Genomic DNA, 21,349 nt, shown 5'->3' with positions numbered 1-21,349 from the left:
TTTTGAAACTCTCGTTTCGTCCCTCCGTGTAGACTCACACGGATAAAGCTTGCACCAGGTCTTGGAGCAGCAACATAGGTCTTTCTTCTATAGAACCCTCGTTATCACCACGACTTCTCGAGCTCCAACATCTTCTTCTTATCATCACAGCAATACCGTCTTCTTGCTGTTTCCTAATCCATATCAACACCTTCCAAACTCTGTTTTCTCGGCTAAAGCTACTCGTCTCTGTTCTTACGACAATGGCAGCAACAAGCCATCATATCTTTCCTGCTCAATATTGCAGGACTATACAGCTTAGCACCTTTTTTTTTTTTTTTTTTTTTTTTCTCAAGCCCTTAATCAATCCTTCGCAACAACTCACCATCTCGTTGGAGTTCTTCTCAGTTGAAACTTCACGTTTTTTTTTTTCTCCGACCAAACTTTTGTCCAATTAATCTTCAAATAACAGCAGCCAGCATCGCCCCTTCATAACTTGTTGTATCTGCAAGCTATTTTCGGTCCCTGTTTCACCATCTGAGATGCATCTCTTCGGCTCAATTACGTACACCAACACGACTTTAACAAGTCTTCTTTTGCAGCCTTCTCGTTCAGGAAAAAACTCAACTACGAAAGGCAGCAACTTTTTTTTTTTTTTTTTTTTACCCTAAAACGAAAAACAATAGAACTTCTCTAACTCTTTATTCTTCTCCTCTCTCCCTCTCACCTCGCTCTGATACCATGTTAAGGATCGAGCAAGAGAGAGGAGAGCATAAACGCGCGGAAGCAATAGGCTACATTGAGAATAATTCGGTGTGTCAACTTTCATGGCTCAACAGCCTATTTATATTGTTCACAAACTTGACGACCACTCAAGGCACTTTCCTACCTAAGATCAAATTCTAAACATAGACACTTTCCTAATATAACTCAAACTCCTTAAAGTGTATATCTCCTAAATATAGACTCCTATATTATTTCCTAATAGTTGTCAATCTTAAATAACATTAATCATTTGAGAGATACGCCTGAACATACAAGAATAATATCTATATTAAAACTTAGCTTTGATAATTTATCTTCCCCTTTAAAACGATGTTTCTCATACTGCTGTATTTTTCCAAAAGACTGGGAAATAAATAGAGAAATGTTAATTCCATTATGGATGGCAGAAGGATTCCTTTTTCAAGCTATTGGAGGAGATGATTTATCTTTTGAAGATACGGGAAATGAATATTTTGAGTATTTGGTGTGGAGTTCGTTCTTTCAGGATGTGCAGAAGGATGAAGAATTGGGTAGCATTAGGACATGTAAGATGCATGATTTGGTGCATGACCTTGCGATGAGTGTTCAAGATCCTAATGAATTTGGAATCGCAAAGGTAGAAGATGGCAAAGAAGAAATTTCACAAGTTCGTCGTTTACAACTGCTATTTGATGAAGGACCTCGTTTGGCATCTCCAAATGTGTTATTGAATGCAATGAAGTTGCGAACTCTTATTGCTGTTGAACCATATAATTTTTCGCATATCAATTCTTTATTTTGTCGCCGGTGCCACTATAGTACAGTGATAAGCCACTCGTTGGTGATACCAGTGACCTGAGTTCGAAACTCGGTAACACCAAAAATTTCTAAGCTCAAGCATCTGAGGTACCTTGACCTGTCATACATTGATTTATTTGGTGCAGCGTCAATAAATCATTCTTACAATTTGCAAACACTTGTACTGCATGGGTGTAGACACATTCCAAGTTGGTTTCTTAGAGAAATTGGGAATTTTAAGAGTTTGAGGCATCTTGATATCTCGTATTCAGATATTAAACATATACCTGAAAATATCGGGTCCTTAGAACATCTAAGGTTCCTTGATCTTTCATATACACCAATCTCAAAGTTACCAGACTCAATCACTTGCATCAGCAGTTTAAGAACACTAAAGTTCGATTATTGTTGGAACTTAGATGCCTTACCTACAGAGCTAGGAGGACTGACACAATTAAGGCGCCTTAATTTGGAAGGTACTGGGATCGAAGTATTGCCTGAATCATGTATTAAAAACCTCTGCAATTTGGAGATAGTGGAACTAAGATCATACTGCAAGCTTCCCAGAGAAATTAATAATTGGCCAAAATTAAGAATTCTTACGCACTCTAGAGATGATGATGTAATGCCTAAAGGTATAGAGAGGCTCACTTGCCTTGAAATATTAGAGGATTACATGGTTAGGAAAGAAAATGTGATTGGCGAAAGTCCTAATAATAGTTGCGGTAGTGTCGTTGAAGAGATGGCAGGCTTAAACTCCCTTGAGGTGTTAGGTATAAGAAATCTGGAGAATGTGAGAGGTGCAAAAGAAGGCGCCGAAAGAGCAAAGTTAAAAGACAAGCAACACCTTGTACGTTTGGGTTTGTATTGGGGTTCCACTGATGATGATAATAGAAGTATGAAGGATTGTAAGGTGCTGGAGGGTCTCCAACCTCACTCTAATCTAAGGAAGTTGTATATATATGGATTCTGAGGTGTCAATCTCCCCAACTGGATGGTGGGTTGTTCTTTATCTAATTGCCTTCCGAATTTGGTAACATTAACTTTAACAGACTGCAGCAATTGTGAGAAGCTCCCAGCGCTTGGTATGCTCCCATTTCTTCAGTATCTTAAGATTGCGAAAATGAAATCAGTCAAGTGTCTGGGCGAAGAGTTTATCATCAACAACAACAAGAAGAAGACAGCAGTAGTATTACTACAAAGAGATCCCCCTCAATGTTCCCTTCTTTAGTTAAATTGGATATTAATTTGGAAACCTTAGAAGAATGGGTTGCTCCTCCTATTTCTTCTTCTTGTTTCCCTATCCTAGAGCGTCTGGATATCTTTTACCACCAAAGATTGAGATCCACACCAATAATGTTGTTTTCTTCTCTTAAAGAATTGATATTACTTGGTACCAGTGAAGATGCAATTAATTCGCTACTAAATAGAGAAGGAGATGGATGTGCGACAAGTTCTCTCGCATCCATTTCCATTTGGTATTCTCCAGATCTTATATATTTACCACCACTGGGCGTACTACTACCCCGACACAATACTGTTCTTCTTCGGGAACTAGAGATTGTGCATTGCGCTAATTTCCCAGGTTTTCGTGATGATGCTGATGATATAAACAACAAAAATATCAGTTCTCTTCATTCACTGTGCTTAAGAGATTGCCCTGTTTTAGCATCAATACCTGATTTACGATTACTGACCTCTCTCCGGAAGCTAAAAATCAGGAGTTGCGATAAACTGAAAAAGGAGTCAATACCATATGATCTTAACAAGTTCCTCACGTTTCTTGAAGAACTCGATGTTGATTTTACTCAAACGGACGAGGAACAAGTAGATCCAAGCTGTTGTGCGAGCTGGCTTTATTAATCGATCCGTGATTCAATTCCCACCGCCAGGTGTGTAATGCCAAACCTTCTTCAGTAGTCTTTGCCATATAAGTTGAGTTTAATGTTTGATTGCCAAATTTCTGATCAACTGAGATTAAATTTTTCCTACGATCTCTAGATATAAGCAGAGAAACTATGTATTGATAGATTGCTAACCACGCTAAAAGTAGACTGCTGGTAAGAAATTTGATGAATAGTCGAGATAGATAATGAATGGGGAATCATGCATAAATATTAATCTCATTCTGCTGACAGTCTACCTTTACCATATTACGTAGAATCAAGAATGCACCGTTGTGCGTAAAACAGCTTCAACCCTATATAAATATTTGTGTTGCTTATGAAGTTTTTATTGGTCCATTGGCTGGAGTTACTTCTGCTACTTCGGTTTTTAGTTTTTATATCTTTATTGAGAGGATATGAAATGTTCCATGATGAGGACTGTCCCCTCAAGACCATGTGATGTTAATGGTATTGTAATTCTTTTTTCTTATAAATCAACACAACCTGCCTTTATCCCGGTCATCTTTAACATATATATTTCAGCAATACATTATCTTCTTGTTTTAGTTCTGGGAGGGTCATTCTTTTGTTGTTGCTGTACTTTCCAGCTTTACTATGTACGGTAAAAAAACAGTTGTCGCTTGGTTCGAGAACCTAAGGGATCCAATTGCACACCCAAAAGAAATTTTCTCAGCAGCATAAGTGCATTGCCTCTACGGGATCCAAAATATTGAGAAGGATAATCAGTACTTTTACTGGGCGTCTGGCCGTTGAACGGTCACTATCACATTCGATTAGATCACCCTCCGTTTTTTTTTTTTGAAAAAGGCAAATTATATTAAAAAGCATTCAGTCATAAAAGCATGACTAAACATAGAAGAAAAACATGGCTAAGAGCTCATGACAGGACAACATTCCAATTACAGATTAAAGTATTTAAAGAGAAATACTCAAAAATCTTAGTACTACCGCACCAGTTAAAAAGAGTGCATCTAACAGCAATGATTAACTGATTAATACATCTTCTTCTATTCCCATAAAGCCTGTTGTTGCGCTCAGTCCAAATGTTCCACCATATAGCAAATGATAATAAACCCCATAACTTCTTGTGCATAGCTCTTCCTCTCTTAACAGGCCACTCACATAAAGTAGATTTGATAGAGTCATAGAAAACCCAACCAAAACCAAAACTATTTAGGAAATAATTCCAAAGTTTTGTAGTTTCGGTGCAATGAAGGAATAAATTATTGTTAGTTTCCTGAGTCATGTTGCAAAACAGATAAGTACTTGTATTTGATCTACCAGTTCTGTGGAGAAAATCCAGTGTTGGTGCAGCTCCATAACATAGTGTCCATACGAAAAAAGACTTATAACAATTACTCACAGTAAAATCTTCACCCTCAGCAATCCATTTTCTTTGATCTTCACCCCTAGCAATGTCAATAAAATGATCAGGATCACCCAACTCCTGTAACAAAAGAACAACCTCTCCTAACTCAGAAGCATTTAAATTCCTTGAAAAGTCTAAATTCCAAGCTGTTTCATCTGAAATGCAATCCTGAATAGTTGAAAGTTTCTTTCTAGAGAGCTTATAAAGAGAGTTATAAGTAACTTTTAATGGATAATCACCCTTCCACTTGTCTTCCCAAAATAGAATTCTGTCACCTGAAACCACATTCAATGAAGTATTCTGCACAACATGATCTTTAGCTTTTAGAATGTCATCCCATAAGCTACTCTTAATAGCTAAATTGGAGTTCTTAGGGAAAAAATCCTTCAAATCACCACCAAACTTTTGTTGAACAATTTGTCTCCACAGTGCTTTATTTTCAGATCCATATCTCCAAATCCACTTACAATGAAGTGCTTTATTGACAAGCTTCAGCTTTTTAACCCCAATACCACCTCTCTTCTTTGAAATTAGTGCTCTTGACCATTAACCCAACTTCTCTTCTTTGAATTTGATGTAGAATCCAAAATAAAATCTCTCATAATTTTTTCCAATTCTTTCATGACTGAAGCATGCATTTGAAACAAAGAAAGATAATAAACAGGAAGACTAGACAAAACATTGTTTACCATTATTAATCTTTGCCCTTTTGAGAGATATCTACCCTTCCAAGTTGATAGTTTTTAATGAAATTTCTGAACTATGATCTCCCACATTGCTTTACATTTAGAGTTACTTCCCAGTGGAATGCCTAAATAATTCATTGGCCATTGAGATAAGTTGCACCCAAAAATCTTAGCACAATCTGCACCAATATGATCAGTCCCAATACCAACAATTGTACTCTTTCTGAAGTTGACTTTGAGACCAGTAATCATCTCAAAAGAGAAAAGAATATTCATCATATTAGAAACTTTATCAGGAGTATCATCTAAAAAGACAATGAGATCATCTGCAAATTGGAGATGCTGAACTGTAGTTCCATTTGGAGAGACCTTGAAACCAGAAGAAGCAGCTCTCTTAATCATTAAAGAGAGAATTTCAGCAATTATAATAAAAAGAAAGGGAGAAATGGGATCACCCTGCCTGATTCCTTTTTGAGATTTAAAAAGAGAAGTAGCCTCACCATTTAGAAGAATTGAAAATCTAAATGGTAACCACGTCTTGCAAATACATATGTGCAAGTCTGTGTAACCACGTCTTGATCATGGGAGCTTTTTTTGACCTGAGCTTGAACTTGAATAACATATATTTTCTGATTGTCTTTTGGTAATGAGTCGTCCTCTCTTTAAGTTAATAGTTATTGACATTTTGATGATATTGATTTAATAGTATGGTTAAAATGGTTAGTACTTTGCCTGAATGTTAACATAGATATCATTTACTTATTAAAGTTGTAGGGTATTAAACATGTCATCAATGGTTGATAAATGCTAGATGCAATGTGCGCGTACTTCTGTTCAATACATAGAAGGTGTAAGATCATTCATAGGGTTTGTGCGTAAAAATGGTGGTGGTAGAACGAAGTTCTCATGTCCTTGTAACAGTTGTAAGAATGGAAAGGACCTCTGTCTCTAGGTGAAATTAATTATCATTTGGTCAATAATGGTGTTCAGTTGACCTCTACAACGTGGCGTTTCCATGGGGAAAAGTCACATAAAGATAAACCTAGAAGTGATAATGTAGGAGTTGCAGTTGAAAACGTAGGAATTGGAGTTGACAATCTAGGAAATTCATCTGAGAGTGTGGAAGGTTTTTCTGAGAACTTTAATCCTGCTTGTAGTGTAGATGAGAATGTTGGCGTACTCAGTAGGGTTCACAAAGATGATGGAACAAGTAGTAGCAAGAAAAAAAAAAGATTTTTATGAGCGTGCTATAGAACCTTTATATCCTTCATGTCCTAAGGAAAAGACACCATTGTATGCTGCTATTAAACTAAACAACATAAAGACCCAATATGGATTTTCTGATAATGGTGTCACTGCACTCTTAGAATTGTTTAAGGAGTTTCTTCCTGATGGAAATACACTTCCCTGTAAGTTCCATGATGTAAAAAAGTTGATACAAGAAATGGGGATGGACTGCATAACCTATGATGCATGCATCAGTGATTGTATTTTATACTGGAAGGATCATGCATCATTGGTTAAGTGTCATGTGTGTCAAGAACCTAGGTATGGGAAGGTATTTAATGACGATAGGAAGCTTACGCAAGTTACTAGCAAGACGTTAAGACATTTTCCATTGATAAAAAGGCTGCAAAGGTTCTATAGCATACCATGGATAGCAGAGGAAATGTATTGGCATTCCAGAGCACAGTCAGATGGAAATGTTATGCGTCATCTATTTGATTCTTCGACCTGGCGATGTGCAGATAATTTTTCACCCGACTTTGCTAAGGAACCAAGGAATGTAACATTAGGGATACCAACTTATGGCTTCAACCCGAATGGGTGTTTCGGTCCTAGTCACAGCTATTGGCCTGTAATTATCTGTTCGTACAACCTGCCTCCTTCATTGTGCATGAAATGAGAGTTCTCAATGCTATGTTTGCTCATATCGGGTCCAAATAACCAGGGAAAGACATAGATGTATACTTCCAACCACTAATAGAGGAATTGATACAGTTACAGAATGAAGGTGTAATCACATATGACTCTTTCATTAAAATCGAGTTTCTGATGAGAGCAAGATTATTGTGGACTATTCATGATTTCCCAGCATTAGGAAATTTAGTTGGATGTGTCACTCATGGTTACTATGCTTGTCCAACTTGTGGAGAAGGAACAATTTTTGAACATCTTTCATTCACTAAGAAGATTTGTTATATGGGACACCGAAGATGGCTGCCAGCAAAGCATAAGTATCGAGATGATAAAACCAATTTCCCGGGAGGGGTAAAGCACGGTTCAGCACCATTGCCACTGACAGGGTTTCAGTTTCAAAAGATCATAGCTAATATCAGAACCAAGGTTGGTAAGGGTAAACAACCATCGGTAGCAAGTAAACTGAAACATAAAAGAGTACCTGAAGGGGAAACGGATGCTGATGCTGAGGTTCATGACAACTCCTTATTTTCTCGAAGATCTATTCTTTATGATATGCCGAATTGGAGTTCAAATCTGGTGCTACATAATACAAATGTTATGCATACAGAGAAAAACATAATTGAGCATCTTGTTAACACGATCATGGGTGGAAACAAGTCAAAGGATGGTCCTAATGCGCGCAGAGATATGGAAGCAATGGGTTTTAAAAAGAAGCTATGGTTGAAAGTGGATGATGTGTCTGGTAAAACAACAATGGAAGATGCTCCTTTTGCAATGAAGAAAAAGAGAAACTTGCATTTTGTACTACATTGAAGAACTTAAAGTGCCAACTGGTTTTTGTTCCAATCTTCGCAATAGCGTTAGTGTTGATCCTCCTAAGCTAAGAACTTCAAGTCTCATGATTATCATGTATTTATGCAAAATTTGTTTCCGTTACTAGTTCATGCATCCCCTTCACTACCTAAAGATCTGCGAATTTCTCTTCTTCGGATAAGTTTGTTTTTCAAAATTTTGTGCGCAAAGGTTATCAACAGAGATCAACTTTTAAAAGCAAAAGCTGCTCTTGTGGAAGCAATTTGTGTATTGGAAAAGTAGTTTCCTCCTTCCTTCTTTGTTATAAGTATCCACTTGATGGTGCATTTAGCTGACGAAGCTTTGGTCTGCGGTCCTGTCAGATTTAGAAGGATGTATCCATTTGAGAGGTAATTACCATAAATTAGTTACCTTGTTGTTTAATGTGTAACTTGAGTGTTTTGTTATCATTTCTGAACTTTCTACTTTTCTAAACGATATTTGTAGGTTGATGAAAGGTTACAAATGTTTGGTGCGCAACAGAAGGTATATCAATGGATGCATTGCAAGAGGATATGTGTTGCGAGAACCCATCTTGTACAGTATGGAGGATATATCAAATGATGGTGGTGGGACTCATAAACACACTCGACAGGCCTTTCTAGATGATGATGATGAGTTTGCCGATGAGATTCCTTTGAGTACTGCCAAACCTATGACTTTAACTCAAGTACAGTTTCAGCAAGCTCGTAGGTGGGTTCTATCTAAGTATGTGGAAATAGATGAATGGAAGAGGTACAACTTTTAACTTCATAGTTGTTAGATGTTTTTTAATTATTGGATTGTCGATCTAATTGTCGTCGGACTATTCTTTGATTGAAGGAAGTATGATTTATATGTGAACAACGACAACTTTAATAGTCAAGAAAATCTTTCTTCCAAGAATGGGAAAAAAACCTTTCTCTTGTGGTTACGCGACGAGGTACTATATATATGTTAGCTTCAGAGTTGCTTTATTTCCCAACTTGTTGTGGTTTTTGTTGTGAAACTGACACTAATGTTCTCTTACAGTTGATAGAAGCCAAAGAGACAAAATCAATACTTTGGCGACTAGTGCAAGGACCCCTCTTCAAGGCGCAGTCGTATAAAAAGTACCAAGCCATTGGCTTTGCTTTCAGCTGTCATGATTATGAGGAGGGTTTCGTAACACGGAACAGTGGTGTGTCTATGAAAGCCATTACGAGACATCGTGCACAACCATGTCTCTGTAAAATAAAAAATGTTTTTAATCTTAAATGAACATTAGCCATTAGGCATTAGGTTATCATCACAATGCAAGACATACTCCAATTTTTCGTCAAAGTGATATCTCATCATGCAGCGAATTTGTTTTATGTCATGTCTTTGATGTCAAGAAGAAGAAAATGTGACGTGTGAAACCATTTAACCTTCAGTTTTACTACTCACTTTGACCTGTATAATGAAGAATGTTTTACTACTCATTTTGCTTTTATTGAATGGAGAATAAATGTTTGAGTTGTAGAATGAATTGCAGCTGATGCTTTTTTTTGTGCGGGCTAAACTTAGTAGTTTTACTACTCACTTTGACCCTTATTGTATTATTTGCAATAGCGTAAAACTGAATCTGTAACTCGTCTTTTTTATCAATCATAATCATGGCTAATTTTGTGTCATTGGTATTTTTATACACGCAGGTGACGTTAAAGGAACCAGACTCATCTAAGAATGCTTGTGAAGAAGCTACACCCATGATTAATAGCCGCAGAGAGCTGACTGCATCCTAGCTTCACAAGGTACATGTCGTCCTAGGATTATTACTTCCAACTGATAAAATGGCAACTGTCATGTTACACCAAATCTTGTAGAATGCATAATGTCTAGTTTTGCATAGTCTTGTGTATTACTTGTTTATTATCTTGTGAATCCAACATACTAAGTTCAAATGTTGTCTTGTGTCAATATGGTATGCGAGGGTTTGCGAAACTCTATTTCTAAATATATTGTTTACTTGCTTGCAGACGAAGTGGTTATAAAGAATGTTAAGGACAAGCGGATATTGAATAAAGAAATAAGTGGATTCAGGTAAAAGAGTCATCTTCCTATACTTATCAGTTATGAATCATCTGACAGTTGCACTCACCATGAACAGAAGTATCATATACTTAGCAGTTTTTTTTTGCTTCTTTCCAATGTAGAATGAATGAATGGTTGAATGTTGAAACAATGAATGTTTGAATGACTTCTTGTGAATGAATGTTTGAATTGGATTAGATTGAATAACAACATAATCCAGGGGATATGGTACTTGCAAGGTAAAACAAAATGAGTGGGAATTAATTTTGACCAGGTCAACGAAAATTGACAGTTGTTTTTTTCGGTTACCAAAAAATTAGTAACGGTAAAAAAGTGTTAGTAATTTTTACCAGGATAATATGAGTCAGTCAACGTTGACCTGGTAAAAATATTAGTAACCCTAGTAAAATTTTAATAACGGCAAATATCTGGTTACTAAAATTTTACCAGAAAACTGGAGTCAGTCAACGTAGACTTAGTCAATATATTTGTAATTCTATTAAAAATTTAGAAACGGCCGTATGGTGGTTACTAATTTTAAATCCGTAATGTCTCATCCTCGGTTACTAAATCAGTCACAACCCAAAATTCGTAACGGCAACATGTAGGTTACGAAAATTTGTTACACCCTCTTTTGTAACGGCTCGGGCGCATTACAACCCCATTTTGTGACTGAAATAGTGAGTTACTAAACCCTGAATATGGTGTAGTGTCAGCAGAAAGCCCAGCAGTTTCCTATGAAAGCCCATCATCCAAATTTATGTCTTCTTTAGATTGGATACCCCCTAGCTGAAGTCGAGATACCCGTTTCCAAACCTTGTTCAGCTTTTTTAGCGCCGAATTTGAAGACGAGTTTGAAGTTGAATGAGAATGAGACTTATTCGCAGGCATAAAATTAGCATGCGCAAATAAATCTCTTTGAGCCATTGATTGCGTGATAATAGGATCTGCATGTGAAGAAACTGCTTCATGATCATCATAAATTAAATCTTGATCAGGAATCACAATCTTCGATTTAATTCATGGAAGTTTTATATGTTGTTCTTTCCAGAAACTTTCAGTAAAGTCATGGATCCATTCGATGCTCAACCAGCTACCTTTGTAGTATATATCAGCTGAGATTTTACTGAGATCAGCATGGACCTTAATTTTACAGCTATTGAGTTTCGAAAAATTACTAGAAGAGTTATGTAATTCCAGAAATTTTCCCCATGGATAGCAGATGGCTTCAAGATTCTTGATATCCCATTTGTTGAACGAAAGACCTATGATACCTAACCAGTGTGATCCATCATCTGAGTACGATATCAGTTTATCGGAATTTCATTGCCTTAATGCTAATTTAGTTTTTCCAAGGAAAATATCTTGTTCCTCCTTAAAAATCTCAAAGATTTAAGTGGTTTTTTCCTCAAAGAAAGCCAAATGAGAATTTATAGATCTTAGATTCAAATTGCTTTTCCATTGAAAATATTTTCGTAACCCCTTCGAAATATGATTCCAACCTAAGTGATGGCCTTTAAATTCAACCACCACGCCCAATTGATTAGTATCAGGAGAAACTTGTGTATCTTCCAGCAACTTTGGAAAATCAATTGTTCCAAAAACAAAGTCCTTTGTATGATGTAATTGAGGAAGCACAGAAATCCAGAAAGTATTCCAGATTAACCCTTCTTTTCCACTAGGAATGCAGATGAAACTGAAGCGAGAATCCTTCTCAAATATTGTGATTTTGAGATAGTCGCCGTTTTGATTAGAGAACATCTCCAAAAGGACAACTATCTGATTGAATCTTTAGGTCCACTTCTATGGCTTATTACCTAAGAAAGAAGAAGCTTTCAAAGTGGAATACTTTACCGAAGTGATAGCTTCTTCAGGGATGAAAATCCATCTTTGTCGTCCCTTATAAAATTCGTGAATCTTCGGCTCCTTTAATCCCCCTCATGTTCTCCATGAAGAAGAGAAAGTTTTAGATTCAAATGTTACAGTCGCTATGAAAATTGAAAAAGAAAAGAATAGCGGAAAAAGAACTCTACTAATGGCAACTGCAAGATGAAACTTAGCTTATATAAAGACAACTCTCTTTATTAATGTTTAGAAAATCTCTCAAAACTAAACACAAGCTCTAATCTTGCTCATATGATCAACCACAACTTTGGTGATCATATATATATAGAACTATGAATTCCTTTTCCTAGTCCTATTACCTTATTACATGCCTTTCCTTTTCTTAGAACTAGATGACTTCTAATTCCCTTAGGATTACATCAATTTCCTAATCTTGTCCTAACCAGCTTGTTAGTGACTTCTATGTTGAAGTTTAACCAATATTCTCCACGTTAAGCTTCAACCTTACCCGTGACATATCTTGTACTCCAATCAGTTGTCTCATTTCTTCAAACTTGATCCGAGCTAATGCCTTTGTCAATATATTTTCTTTCTGCTCAGTTCCTGGTATGTGTTCAACGTTGATGATCTCCTTCTCGATACATTCTCGTAGGAAATGATACCTTTTGTGAATGTGTTTCGTCTTCCCATGAAACACTGGATTTTAATTGCAGACTTATTATCAATCGTGATGAGAAGTTTTTCAGGTTCTCTTCCTTTGATTTCACCCAACAGTTCTTGAAGCCATATTGATTGTTTAGCTGCTTCTGTTGCAGCCATAAACTCAGCTTCACAGGATGAGAGGGCTACAGTGTCTTGCTTCTGTGAACACCATGTAATAGGTGCTTCACCTAGATAAAATATATGACCAATTGTACCTTTTCCATCATCTTGGTCAATATTATGACTGCTGTCACTATACCCAACAATTCCTTTTGATCCTCCTCGACCATACTTCAATCCGCAACTGATTGTTCCTCTTAGATATCTCAATATTTGCTTTATTACATCACCATGAGACTTGCGTGGGCTCTGCATATAACGGCTAGCTACTCCCACAGAGAAATCCAAATCTGGTCTCGTGTGTAATAAGTATCTTAGGCATCCAACATTTCTTCTATAACTCGTTGGATCAATCTCAGCTTCTTCATGTGCCTTTGAAACTTTAATTCCAAACTCCATTGGTATCTTAGTTGGATTACAAGTTTCAAGTCCTGCTTCTTTCAGACTTCTCCTTGCATAAGCTTCTTGTTTAATCTGAATCCCATCTAGCTTATCAACTAGAAACCAAGTCTTGTTTCTGTTGATTGAAATAATTTCTTCTCTACATGCTTGTGTCCATTTAGTCGAGACCTTTGCTTCCTGAAAATTCCTTGGTTCATCATTAACAGAAAGTAGCATAATCTCACATTCTTCTGCAGCTTGAAGAACATAATCCTTCAGATACTGTGGCTTTTGTATCTTCCTTGTTGATTTTCACAGTGTAATGGGTTGAGTTATTTCATCGATCTCTTCTTCTTCTTCTTCTTCGTTATTCTCAGTGTTTTCATTATTCTCTTCTTCTTTTTGATTAACATCATTGTTTCCATTGGTATTGATGATTATGGGTCCTTCTCCTTCATCAATTAATTGACCCCATCATGTGAAACATTCCTGGATCCCTACTTGGTCCATCATTAGTTTCTTTCCATTTCCAGTTTGCTTTTTCATCGAATACCACATCTCGACTCACTATTACTCTTTTCGTTGTTGGATTGAATAATCTATAAGCTTTGGATCCAGGATCAATTCCTAGATTCACAAGAGTCTGAGATCGATCATCCAGTTTCTTAAGAGTTGCAGAATCAACTTTTGTGTATGCTTTGCAACCAAACACTCTTAAATGATCTATGTTTGGTTTTCTCTTTCGCAAGCTTTCATATGGAGTCATGTCTTTCAGAGATTTCGTAGGTATCCTGTTTATTAGGTATGTGGAGTGTCGTACAGCTTCTCCCCATAGATAATTAGGTACCTGCAGATCCTTTAAAGAACTTCTTGTCATCTCCATTAGAGTCATGTTTCTCCTCTCCACCACTCCGTTTTGTTGTGGTGTAATAGGACCACATAAATCAGCATGAAGAAGCTCTAATGGCTTTGAGGATCTGAATGTTGTTGTTTTTGGGAAACCTTGACGAGTTTGTTTCCCAACTAAACATGATTCACAGATTTTTGCTTCATCGTTTATCTGTGGTAGCCCTCGAACCATCTTGTTCTGAGACATTGCCTTTAAGGTTCTGAAACTTATGTGTCCTAACCTTGCGTGCCACTTCCATGTCTGATCTTCCAGTCTCATATTCAGACACAATGACCTTCCAATCATGAGAATTATCTTGTAGAGTCTATTCTGTGAGCGTGAGACTCTAACTAAAAGTCTTCCACTTGGGTCATGAACTGTTAGATAATCTTGTCGCATTCTAACATCACATCCAACTTCTGTAGCTTGTCCTAAACTTAGAATGTTGCTTTGTAAGTTTGGGATGAAGTAGATGTTTGTGACAAGCTTCTGTTCTCCGGTCTTGCTCTAAAATAGAATTGATCCTTTCCCTTCAATTTCTACAGAAGATTCATCCCCAAACTTCACTTGTCCTTTGATTTTCTCATTGAGTTCAGAAAAGTAGTGTCTCTTACCAGTCATGTGATTGTTGGCTCCATTATCTAAATACCATATTCCTTCTTCTCCATACTTTGATTCGTATTTCTTTGGTATTAGTTTCTCTTCATTTAAGAAGAAAACTTCGTGCATGAAAAGAGTTGTATCTGCTTCCCTTATTTCATTCTTGTTTGTTTCTTCCATCTTTTGTATTCTTTCAGGGCATACAGAGGAGAAGTGTCCTGGTTTATCACATCTGTAACAAATAATGTTTGATCTATCCTTCTTTTCTTTCCCTTGGTTTTGATCATTCTGACTTGTTGTTCTATCTTGTGAGTTAAACCTTCCTCCCCTTCCTCGGCCTCTGTTTCCTCTACCACCTCTTCCACGACCTCTTCCTCTTGTCGCAGAGTTTTGTTGGTAAGAGTTTGCGTACAAGAGTTTTCCTTGAGTTTCTCCATTGTTTTCTTCATCAAGGATTCTTTCTTCATATGCTTTCAGTCTTCCAATTATATCTTCATAGCTAGTCTTCTTTAAATCTAAGACTTGTTCGAGAGAAGCTATGATATGAATATACTTGGATATTTGTAAGCTATTGAGAAACTTCTTTACCAGTTTATCTTCATCAATGGATTGTCCAAGTGACGTAGCTTTTGAGACTATCTCTGATAGCTTTCTTGCAAAGCTATCAATAGTATCAGTGTCTTTCATCTTCACTCTTTCAAATTCAGACATTAAGGTTTGCAGACGGGCTTCTTTAACTCGATCAGATCCGAGATTACGTGCCTTTATTGCATCCCAAATTTTCTTTGAAGTTTCATGTTCACCAACTTGTAGAACAAGACATTCTGGTATTGCTTGAAGAGTAATCCAATGGCAACATTGTTTTTGTCTGGGTCCAATGTACCAGGATCAATTGTTTCCCAAACTTTGTAGATTTTCATCAGTACCTTCATTCTCATGTCCCATACTGTGTAGTTTGTGGCGTTGAGGATTGGAACTTGTATTGATGGTGGCGTGAACTGTTTTGCACCCACAATGGTATTTTCGTTTTCCATGGCTCAGAAACAAACTCTGATACCAATTAATGGCAACTGCAAGATGGAACTTAGCTTATATAAAGACAACTCTCTTTATTGATGTTTAGAAAATCTCTCAAAACTAAGCACAAGTTCTAATCTTGCTCATATGATCAACCACAACTTTGGTGATCATATATATATAGAACTATGAATTCCTTTTCCTAGTCCTATTACTTTATTACATGTCTTTCCTTTTCTTAGAACTAGATGACTTATAATTCCCTTAGGATTACATCAATTTCCTAATCTTGTCCTAACCAACTTGTTAGTGACTTCTATGTTGAAGTTTAACCAACATCTACTACCCAATAAATCTCGGCCCCAAGGGGAAAGATCAAATATCCGTCCTTGGATGGCGGAGAAGTTCAGAATAGCACACTTTTACCATGGATCAATCACTAGGATTGAAACCAGTAAAAGGCCGAGTTCAAGATTGGAAATCGCCATTTTTTGGAAGCTCCGGAAAGTTCGGACAAGAGAGAGAGGGTGATTAGTATCATCACCCACTGTTGCATGAAGAGTAGGAACCTGAACTCTAGGAGGAGTACCAGATTTGTAATATCCATTTTGACAAAAAAAAAAACAGTACAAAGAGTATCACCACACCAGGCTCATTTTATAAATGATAGAATTGTTGGAAACAGAGGTTACACTCTTCTCCTCATCTTTTCAACATCTAATATTTTCCACCCGAAAACCGACTTACTAAATCAATATTTCACTTTAAAATATCACCCAAATGAAGACTCTTACAACAACACCCAGATATCCAAAATCTTGCTATGATTTTTATAGGGCGCTTACGGGAACCTGCCCAAATGTGATTTAAGAACCAAACAACTGTCCAAACACATTAGCCTAGTTGAGTTGAAAATTTCCCACGCTTTAATTGTGAATCTATTTCATAACACCCAAGTACTCGACCAGAAACATCCAGAGAAAGTTGAGTACAGAAACAGTAGTTCATATATATAAGAAGCAAATAGACCAGATATGATATTGGTGTAGGATGTTAGTACTGGAAACGGAAGAAACCACACATAGATAAAACTTCTCAAAGGAAGAATATGATTATTCAAAGTATGTCCTCTTTTTTCTTCAGACGAGGACATATATAGGCCTTATTAGGCTTAATGACAATATCTTCTAAGATTAATGCAAATAAAAGGAAATCTACCCAAATACGATATCATGCAAGATATCTATTATTTCTTAACAAAAATAACAAACATGCAGATATTCCTGCATGGTTAACGAATATTCTTTCGCTGATGTCTTCCTTCCAAATAAGATTCTGCCATATCTTGCACTACATCATTCTCCCCGGGAAAGAGGAAATTCGCCCTCGAATTATGCAGGTTAGGAAGATCATCATCGGACGAGTCGCCGTGGTAGGGAATTAGATGACGCACATTGAACACATCAGCCGTATCAATATGACTGGGAAGCTTCAGACGGTAAGCATTGGGGTTAAGTTTTTCAATAATTTCCAATGGACCAATCTTGCGAGGACCCAACTTGTTGTATGTACCCGCCGAAAAACGTTCCTTAATGAGCACAGCCCAAACGAAATCACCTACCTCAAATTCAACATGACGACGATGCTTATCAGCGGCCGTTTTATATTTGGCAGAAGAAGCTACCAAATTTTGAGCAGCAATCTCATGAATGTGTTGAAGATTCTCCACTAACGCATCTGCAGTGGTATGCACACGTTGTAGGTCTGGAACCGGTGCTAGGTCGAGTGAGGAACGAGGGTTAAAACCACAGACCACTTGAAAAAGACTAAACCCTGTGCTCCTATGAATTGCTCTATTGAAAGAGAATTCAGCTTGAAACAGATGTTGATCCCATTGCTTAGTGTGAGACCCAACCAAACTACGAAGTAAATTCCCAAGAGAACGGTTCACTACCTCTGTCTGCCCATCCGTTTGTGGGTGATAAGCGCTGCTGAATTTTAGCTCCGTACGTAACAATTTCCAAAGACATCTCCAAAAATGACTAAGAAATTTAGAATCACGGTCAGATACGATGGATTCCGGAAGACCATGCAGACGGTACACATTTCTGAAAAATAATAGCGCCACATTAACCGCGTTCGTAGTCTTCTTGCATGCTACAAAATGTGACATCTTGGAAAATCTGTCAACTATAACAAAAACATAATCCATTCCCTGTTGAGTGCGCGGCAAACCGACGACAAAGTCCATACTAATATCAGTCCATGGCTTCGAAGGAATTGGTAACGGCATATAAAGACCCGCATTCGTAGTTGACCCTTTAGAGACCTGACAGACGTGACAACGGGAGACAAATCGTTGTACCTCCTTAAACAGACGTGGCCAAAAATAGGAGAAAGAGATCAGTTGGAATGTTTTGTCACGACCAAAGTGACCTTCGTTATGTATCTCCTGGATGATCTTCAACCGCAAGTGGCAGGCCTTGAAAAGGGTATAGAAATTAAGCGTGATAAAAACGGGGGCCTACAGTAATACCGCAAGTGCACGGTCGTCGGTTGTAGCTCGTGCAAGTACGGGTCGATCCACAGAGATCGGGTGTGTTTTGGAGTGTTTAGCTATTTTGGGTTCTAAATTGCTATTGGGCTATGAAGCCTTTTGGCTTAAATTGGGCTTTGAGTACTAATGGGTTTGTTCACAATAAAATGAACTGAGCTTGGGCTCAGTTTGGTCTTTGAAGTGCAAATGGGCTTTGGCCTTAAACTTAGGCTTTTGATTAAGCCCACAGTTGAATTGGATTGGGCCTTAATGAATTTGGGCTTTGGATTCAGTCAAGGTTCTGGGCCTTTGGGCCTTTGAGGAACTGAGCTTGAGCTTTGAAAGGTGGGCTTTGTTTCAGTGAACTGATTTGAGCTTTGGGCTCAACAGTTCAACTGTGAATTGGGCTTAGGACCTTGGACTCAGTTGGCCTTGGAAGGCAGCAGGAGAAGAAGGGGCAGCAGCAGCAACTTGGCAGAGCAGCAGGCACCAGCAGCAGCACAACAGCACAAGGCCAAGAAGAAGGAAAAACAGTGCAGCAGTGCAGTACTGCAGGTGAAGCAACAGCAGCAGTGCTGGAGAAAGAGATGGCAGCAGCACAAGAAGTGGCAGCAGCAACAGAAGAAGTGGCTTGGATGCAGGAGGCAGCAGCAGGGGAAAGCAAAGCAGCACAAGTGCTGCAGCAGAAGAGAAAGGCAGCAATGCAGCAAGGGGAAGCAAATAACAAGGCAAAAACAATGCAAAACAAGAAAACAAAGCTAATGAAAACTAAACAGTGAACAAAACACAAAGGAGCAAAGTGAAAATGACACAAAGGCAGGGGAAATGGTTAAGCTAACATGGAGCTAAACTAAGGCACTCTTTTAGAGTGGGAAGAGAGCTAGCTTGCTCATTGTCACTAGTGAGCACTAGTTTCTCCCCACTACTCAAATAACACAATGCAATAGAGTTAAGCAATTACATGGAGTGGGAAGAAAATTAGCTTGCTATGAGCACTAATTTCTCCCCACTGCTCAATCAAAACAGTGCTTTAAAGGCTTCTAGCCTAGCATTCCATCAAACTAATCATCACAAGACAGTGAATTGGAACAACAAATGAACATTTAGCTAACAGTGACAACAACAGTGAACTAACAGTGAGTAACATTGAGTAACATGGCAAACTAACATAACATGGCAAACTAACAGGGCAAAATAACAGTGAGCATAACAGTGAGTAACAGTGAGTAACATTGAGTAACATGGCAAACTAACATAACATGGCAAACTAACATGACAACAAATGCAATTAAGAGTGAAAATGCAACTAACAGGAGCAATGAAAGTTAACAGGAGCATCACATTAAAAACTAACAGTGCAATTTAACATTGGAATTAACCTAACCCAAATTGGGTGGAAACTTGGCTAGTCCAAGAACAGTTTTTACATCTCCTACACATCCCCTTTTATAGTTTTACAAATCCCTAAAATTTCTACAAACCCTAATGTTGATAACCCTAAATTGATTTTTGGGGAAAATCAAATTTGACATACCAATTGGATAATTTCGACCCAACCCATGCTTTGTACTGGCTTTACGCTGCTCGAAATCCCCTATTCTTCGTCTTCTTTGCACTGCAACCCTATCTTGGAGCGAAACCCTAAGCCTGCCTCTCTTAATCTTAGCACCTATGTGAGAAGAAGCTATGAGGGAGAGATAGACTAGGGGGTTCGATAGGTGTCTTGGTCGGCTGGTTGTGGAGGTGGTGATGGAAGAGATGGTGGTGGCAGGACATGGTGTCTCTGCAAATGTCGGGGGAAGAAGAGAAATTTGGGGGAAATGAGTTTTGGGGAAGAAGTGGGTGTTTGTTTGGGTCGATGGGTTTGATGGCTAAGGTGTTGATCGGGATCATCTGAAGTTGATGCGCAGCGAGGAGATCCGTCGGATGTGAAGATGGTAGGTGGATCTAACGGTGGTATGAGAGATGAATCACTTCGACCGTTGGATTGTGAAATACAACAAAGTTAACGGCGAAGATCGAGGTTAGGTGCTGTAGTGTTAAGCGAAAGTATCGAGATTTGATGAACAGCAAGGGAGCGACCGTTGGATTCAACTACCATCTAATCTGAAGGCTTGGAATTTCAGCGCTGTGGTGCTTGGCAGAGACTTCAGATTTTGATGATCTATGAAGGAGCGACCGTCGGATGCTTCTGAGAACTGATCTGATGGCTGAGAACGGAGGCGCTTTTGTGTGTAGAAAATGAGGTTGTGCGCACCATTCTTCGCGGCTTCCTTGCGTAATTTCTCCCGGCTTTTCACTACTTTTCTGCTCTTTTCGCTCCGCGACTCATCCGAACTTTATTTATTACCTAAAAATGCAAAATTAATTAATAAAAATATTTATTCTTGAAAACAATGAAAATACAGAATATGGGATAAAATGTAGAATTAATGCACAAAAGATGAGTTAAATGCCAACAAAAAGGGATAAATATAACAATATTTGGCACTCATCAAATACCCCCAAACCTGAATTTTACTTGTCCTCAAGTAAAACAAAACTAAGGAAATCCTAACTATACCACTGTCGCTGGTCTCTCGAATGCATTTAGCGTATGCACTAAGCCTTTTAAACCACTAAGTGTCCCTAGTGGACGAGTTGAAGTCTCGTGAAGGTTTACCAGAGGTGTGCCTACAAAACCTAAGGACAAAATATAAGCTCATATTCCATCAAACGTGACATGTGCAAAACAGTTAAGCTCACAGCAAAATGGAGATGTCAATCTAGCTATCGAAGGCACAATCCTAGCACTGATAACAAATAAGACATGTGATAAGAGTGTAAAGTGTATCTACACATGTGTAAAGAAAGATCTGAAGTTGACTACTAATCACCAAGAGATAGTTTCTCAGGCTAAGAACTGAGGTCGAAATCTAGCTAGCTGTCCGGACTTTACGAGAATTGTGAATGAGTTGGAGGTATTTC

The 21,349-nt window shown here is 38.0% G+C and overlaps 1 protein-coding gene across 1 annotated transcript; it reads left to right on the top strand.

Moving 5' to 3' along the window:
* The first annotated feature begins 1,144 nt into the window (after positions 1-1,144).
* On the top strand, positions 1,145-3,384 carry LOC113326868 (disease resistance protein RGA2-like). Its single transcript, XM_026574538.1, has 3 exons — positions 1,145-1,541; positions 1,668-2,475; positions 2,655-3,384. The coding sequence occupies exons 1-3, from the start codon at positions 1,145-1,147 to the stop codon at positions 3,382-3,384; spliced, it is 1,935 nt and encodes a 644-aa protein (XP_026430323.1).
* The last annotated feature ends 17,965 nt before the right edge of the window (positions 3,385-21,349 follow it).

Source organism: Papaver somniferum, unplaced genomic scaffold (assembly GCF_003573695.1).
Source record: "Papaver somniferum cultivar HN1 unplaced genomic scaffold, ASM357369v1 unplaced-scaffold_10, whole genome shotgun sequence".
In the NCBI taxonomy this organism is placed as follows: Eukaryota; Viridiplantae; Streptophyta; class Magnoliopsida; order Ranunculales; family Papaveraceae; genus Papaver; species Papaver somniferum.
The sequence above is the reverse complement of the archived record's forward strand: the minus strand, read 5'-3'. Positions and strand labels throughout refer to the sequence as shown.

Coding starts and splice junctions, on each gene's coding strand:
- LOC113326868 (XM_026574538.1), top strand. CDS start 1,145: ATGGCAGAAGGATTCCTTTTTCAAGCTATTGGAGGAGATGATTTATCT. Junction 1,542..1,667: donor TTGTCGCCGGTGCCACTATA/GTACAGTGATAA, acceptor TATTTGGTGCAG/CGTCAATAAATCATTCTTAC. Junction 2,476..2,654: donor CACTCTAATCTAAGGAAGTT/GTATATATATGG, acceptor AAATGAAATCAG/TCAAGTGTCTGGGCGAAGAG.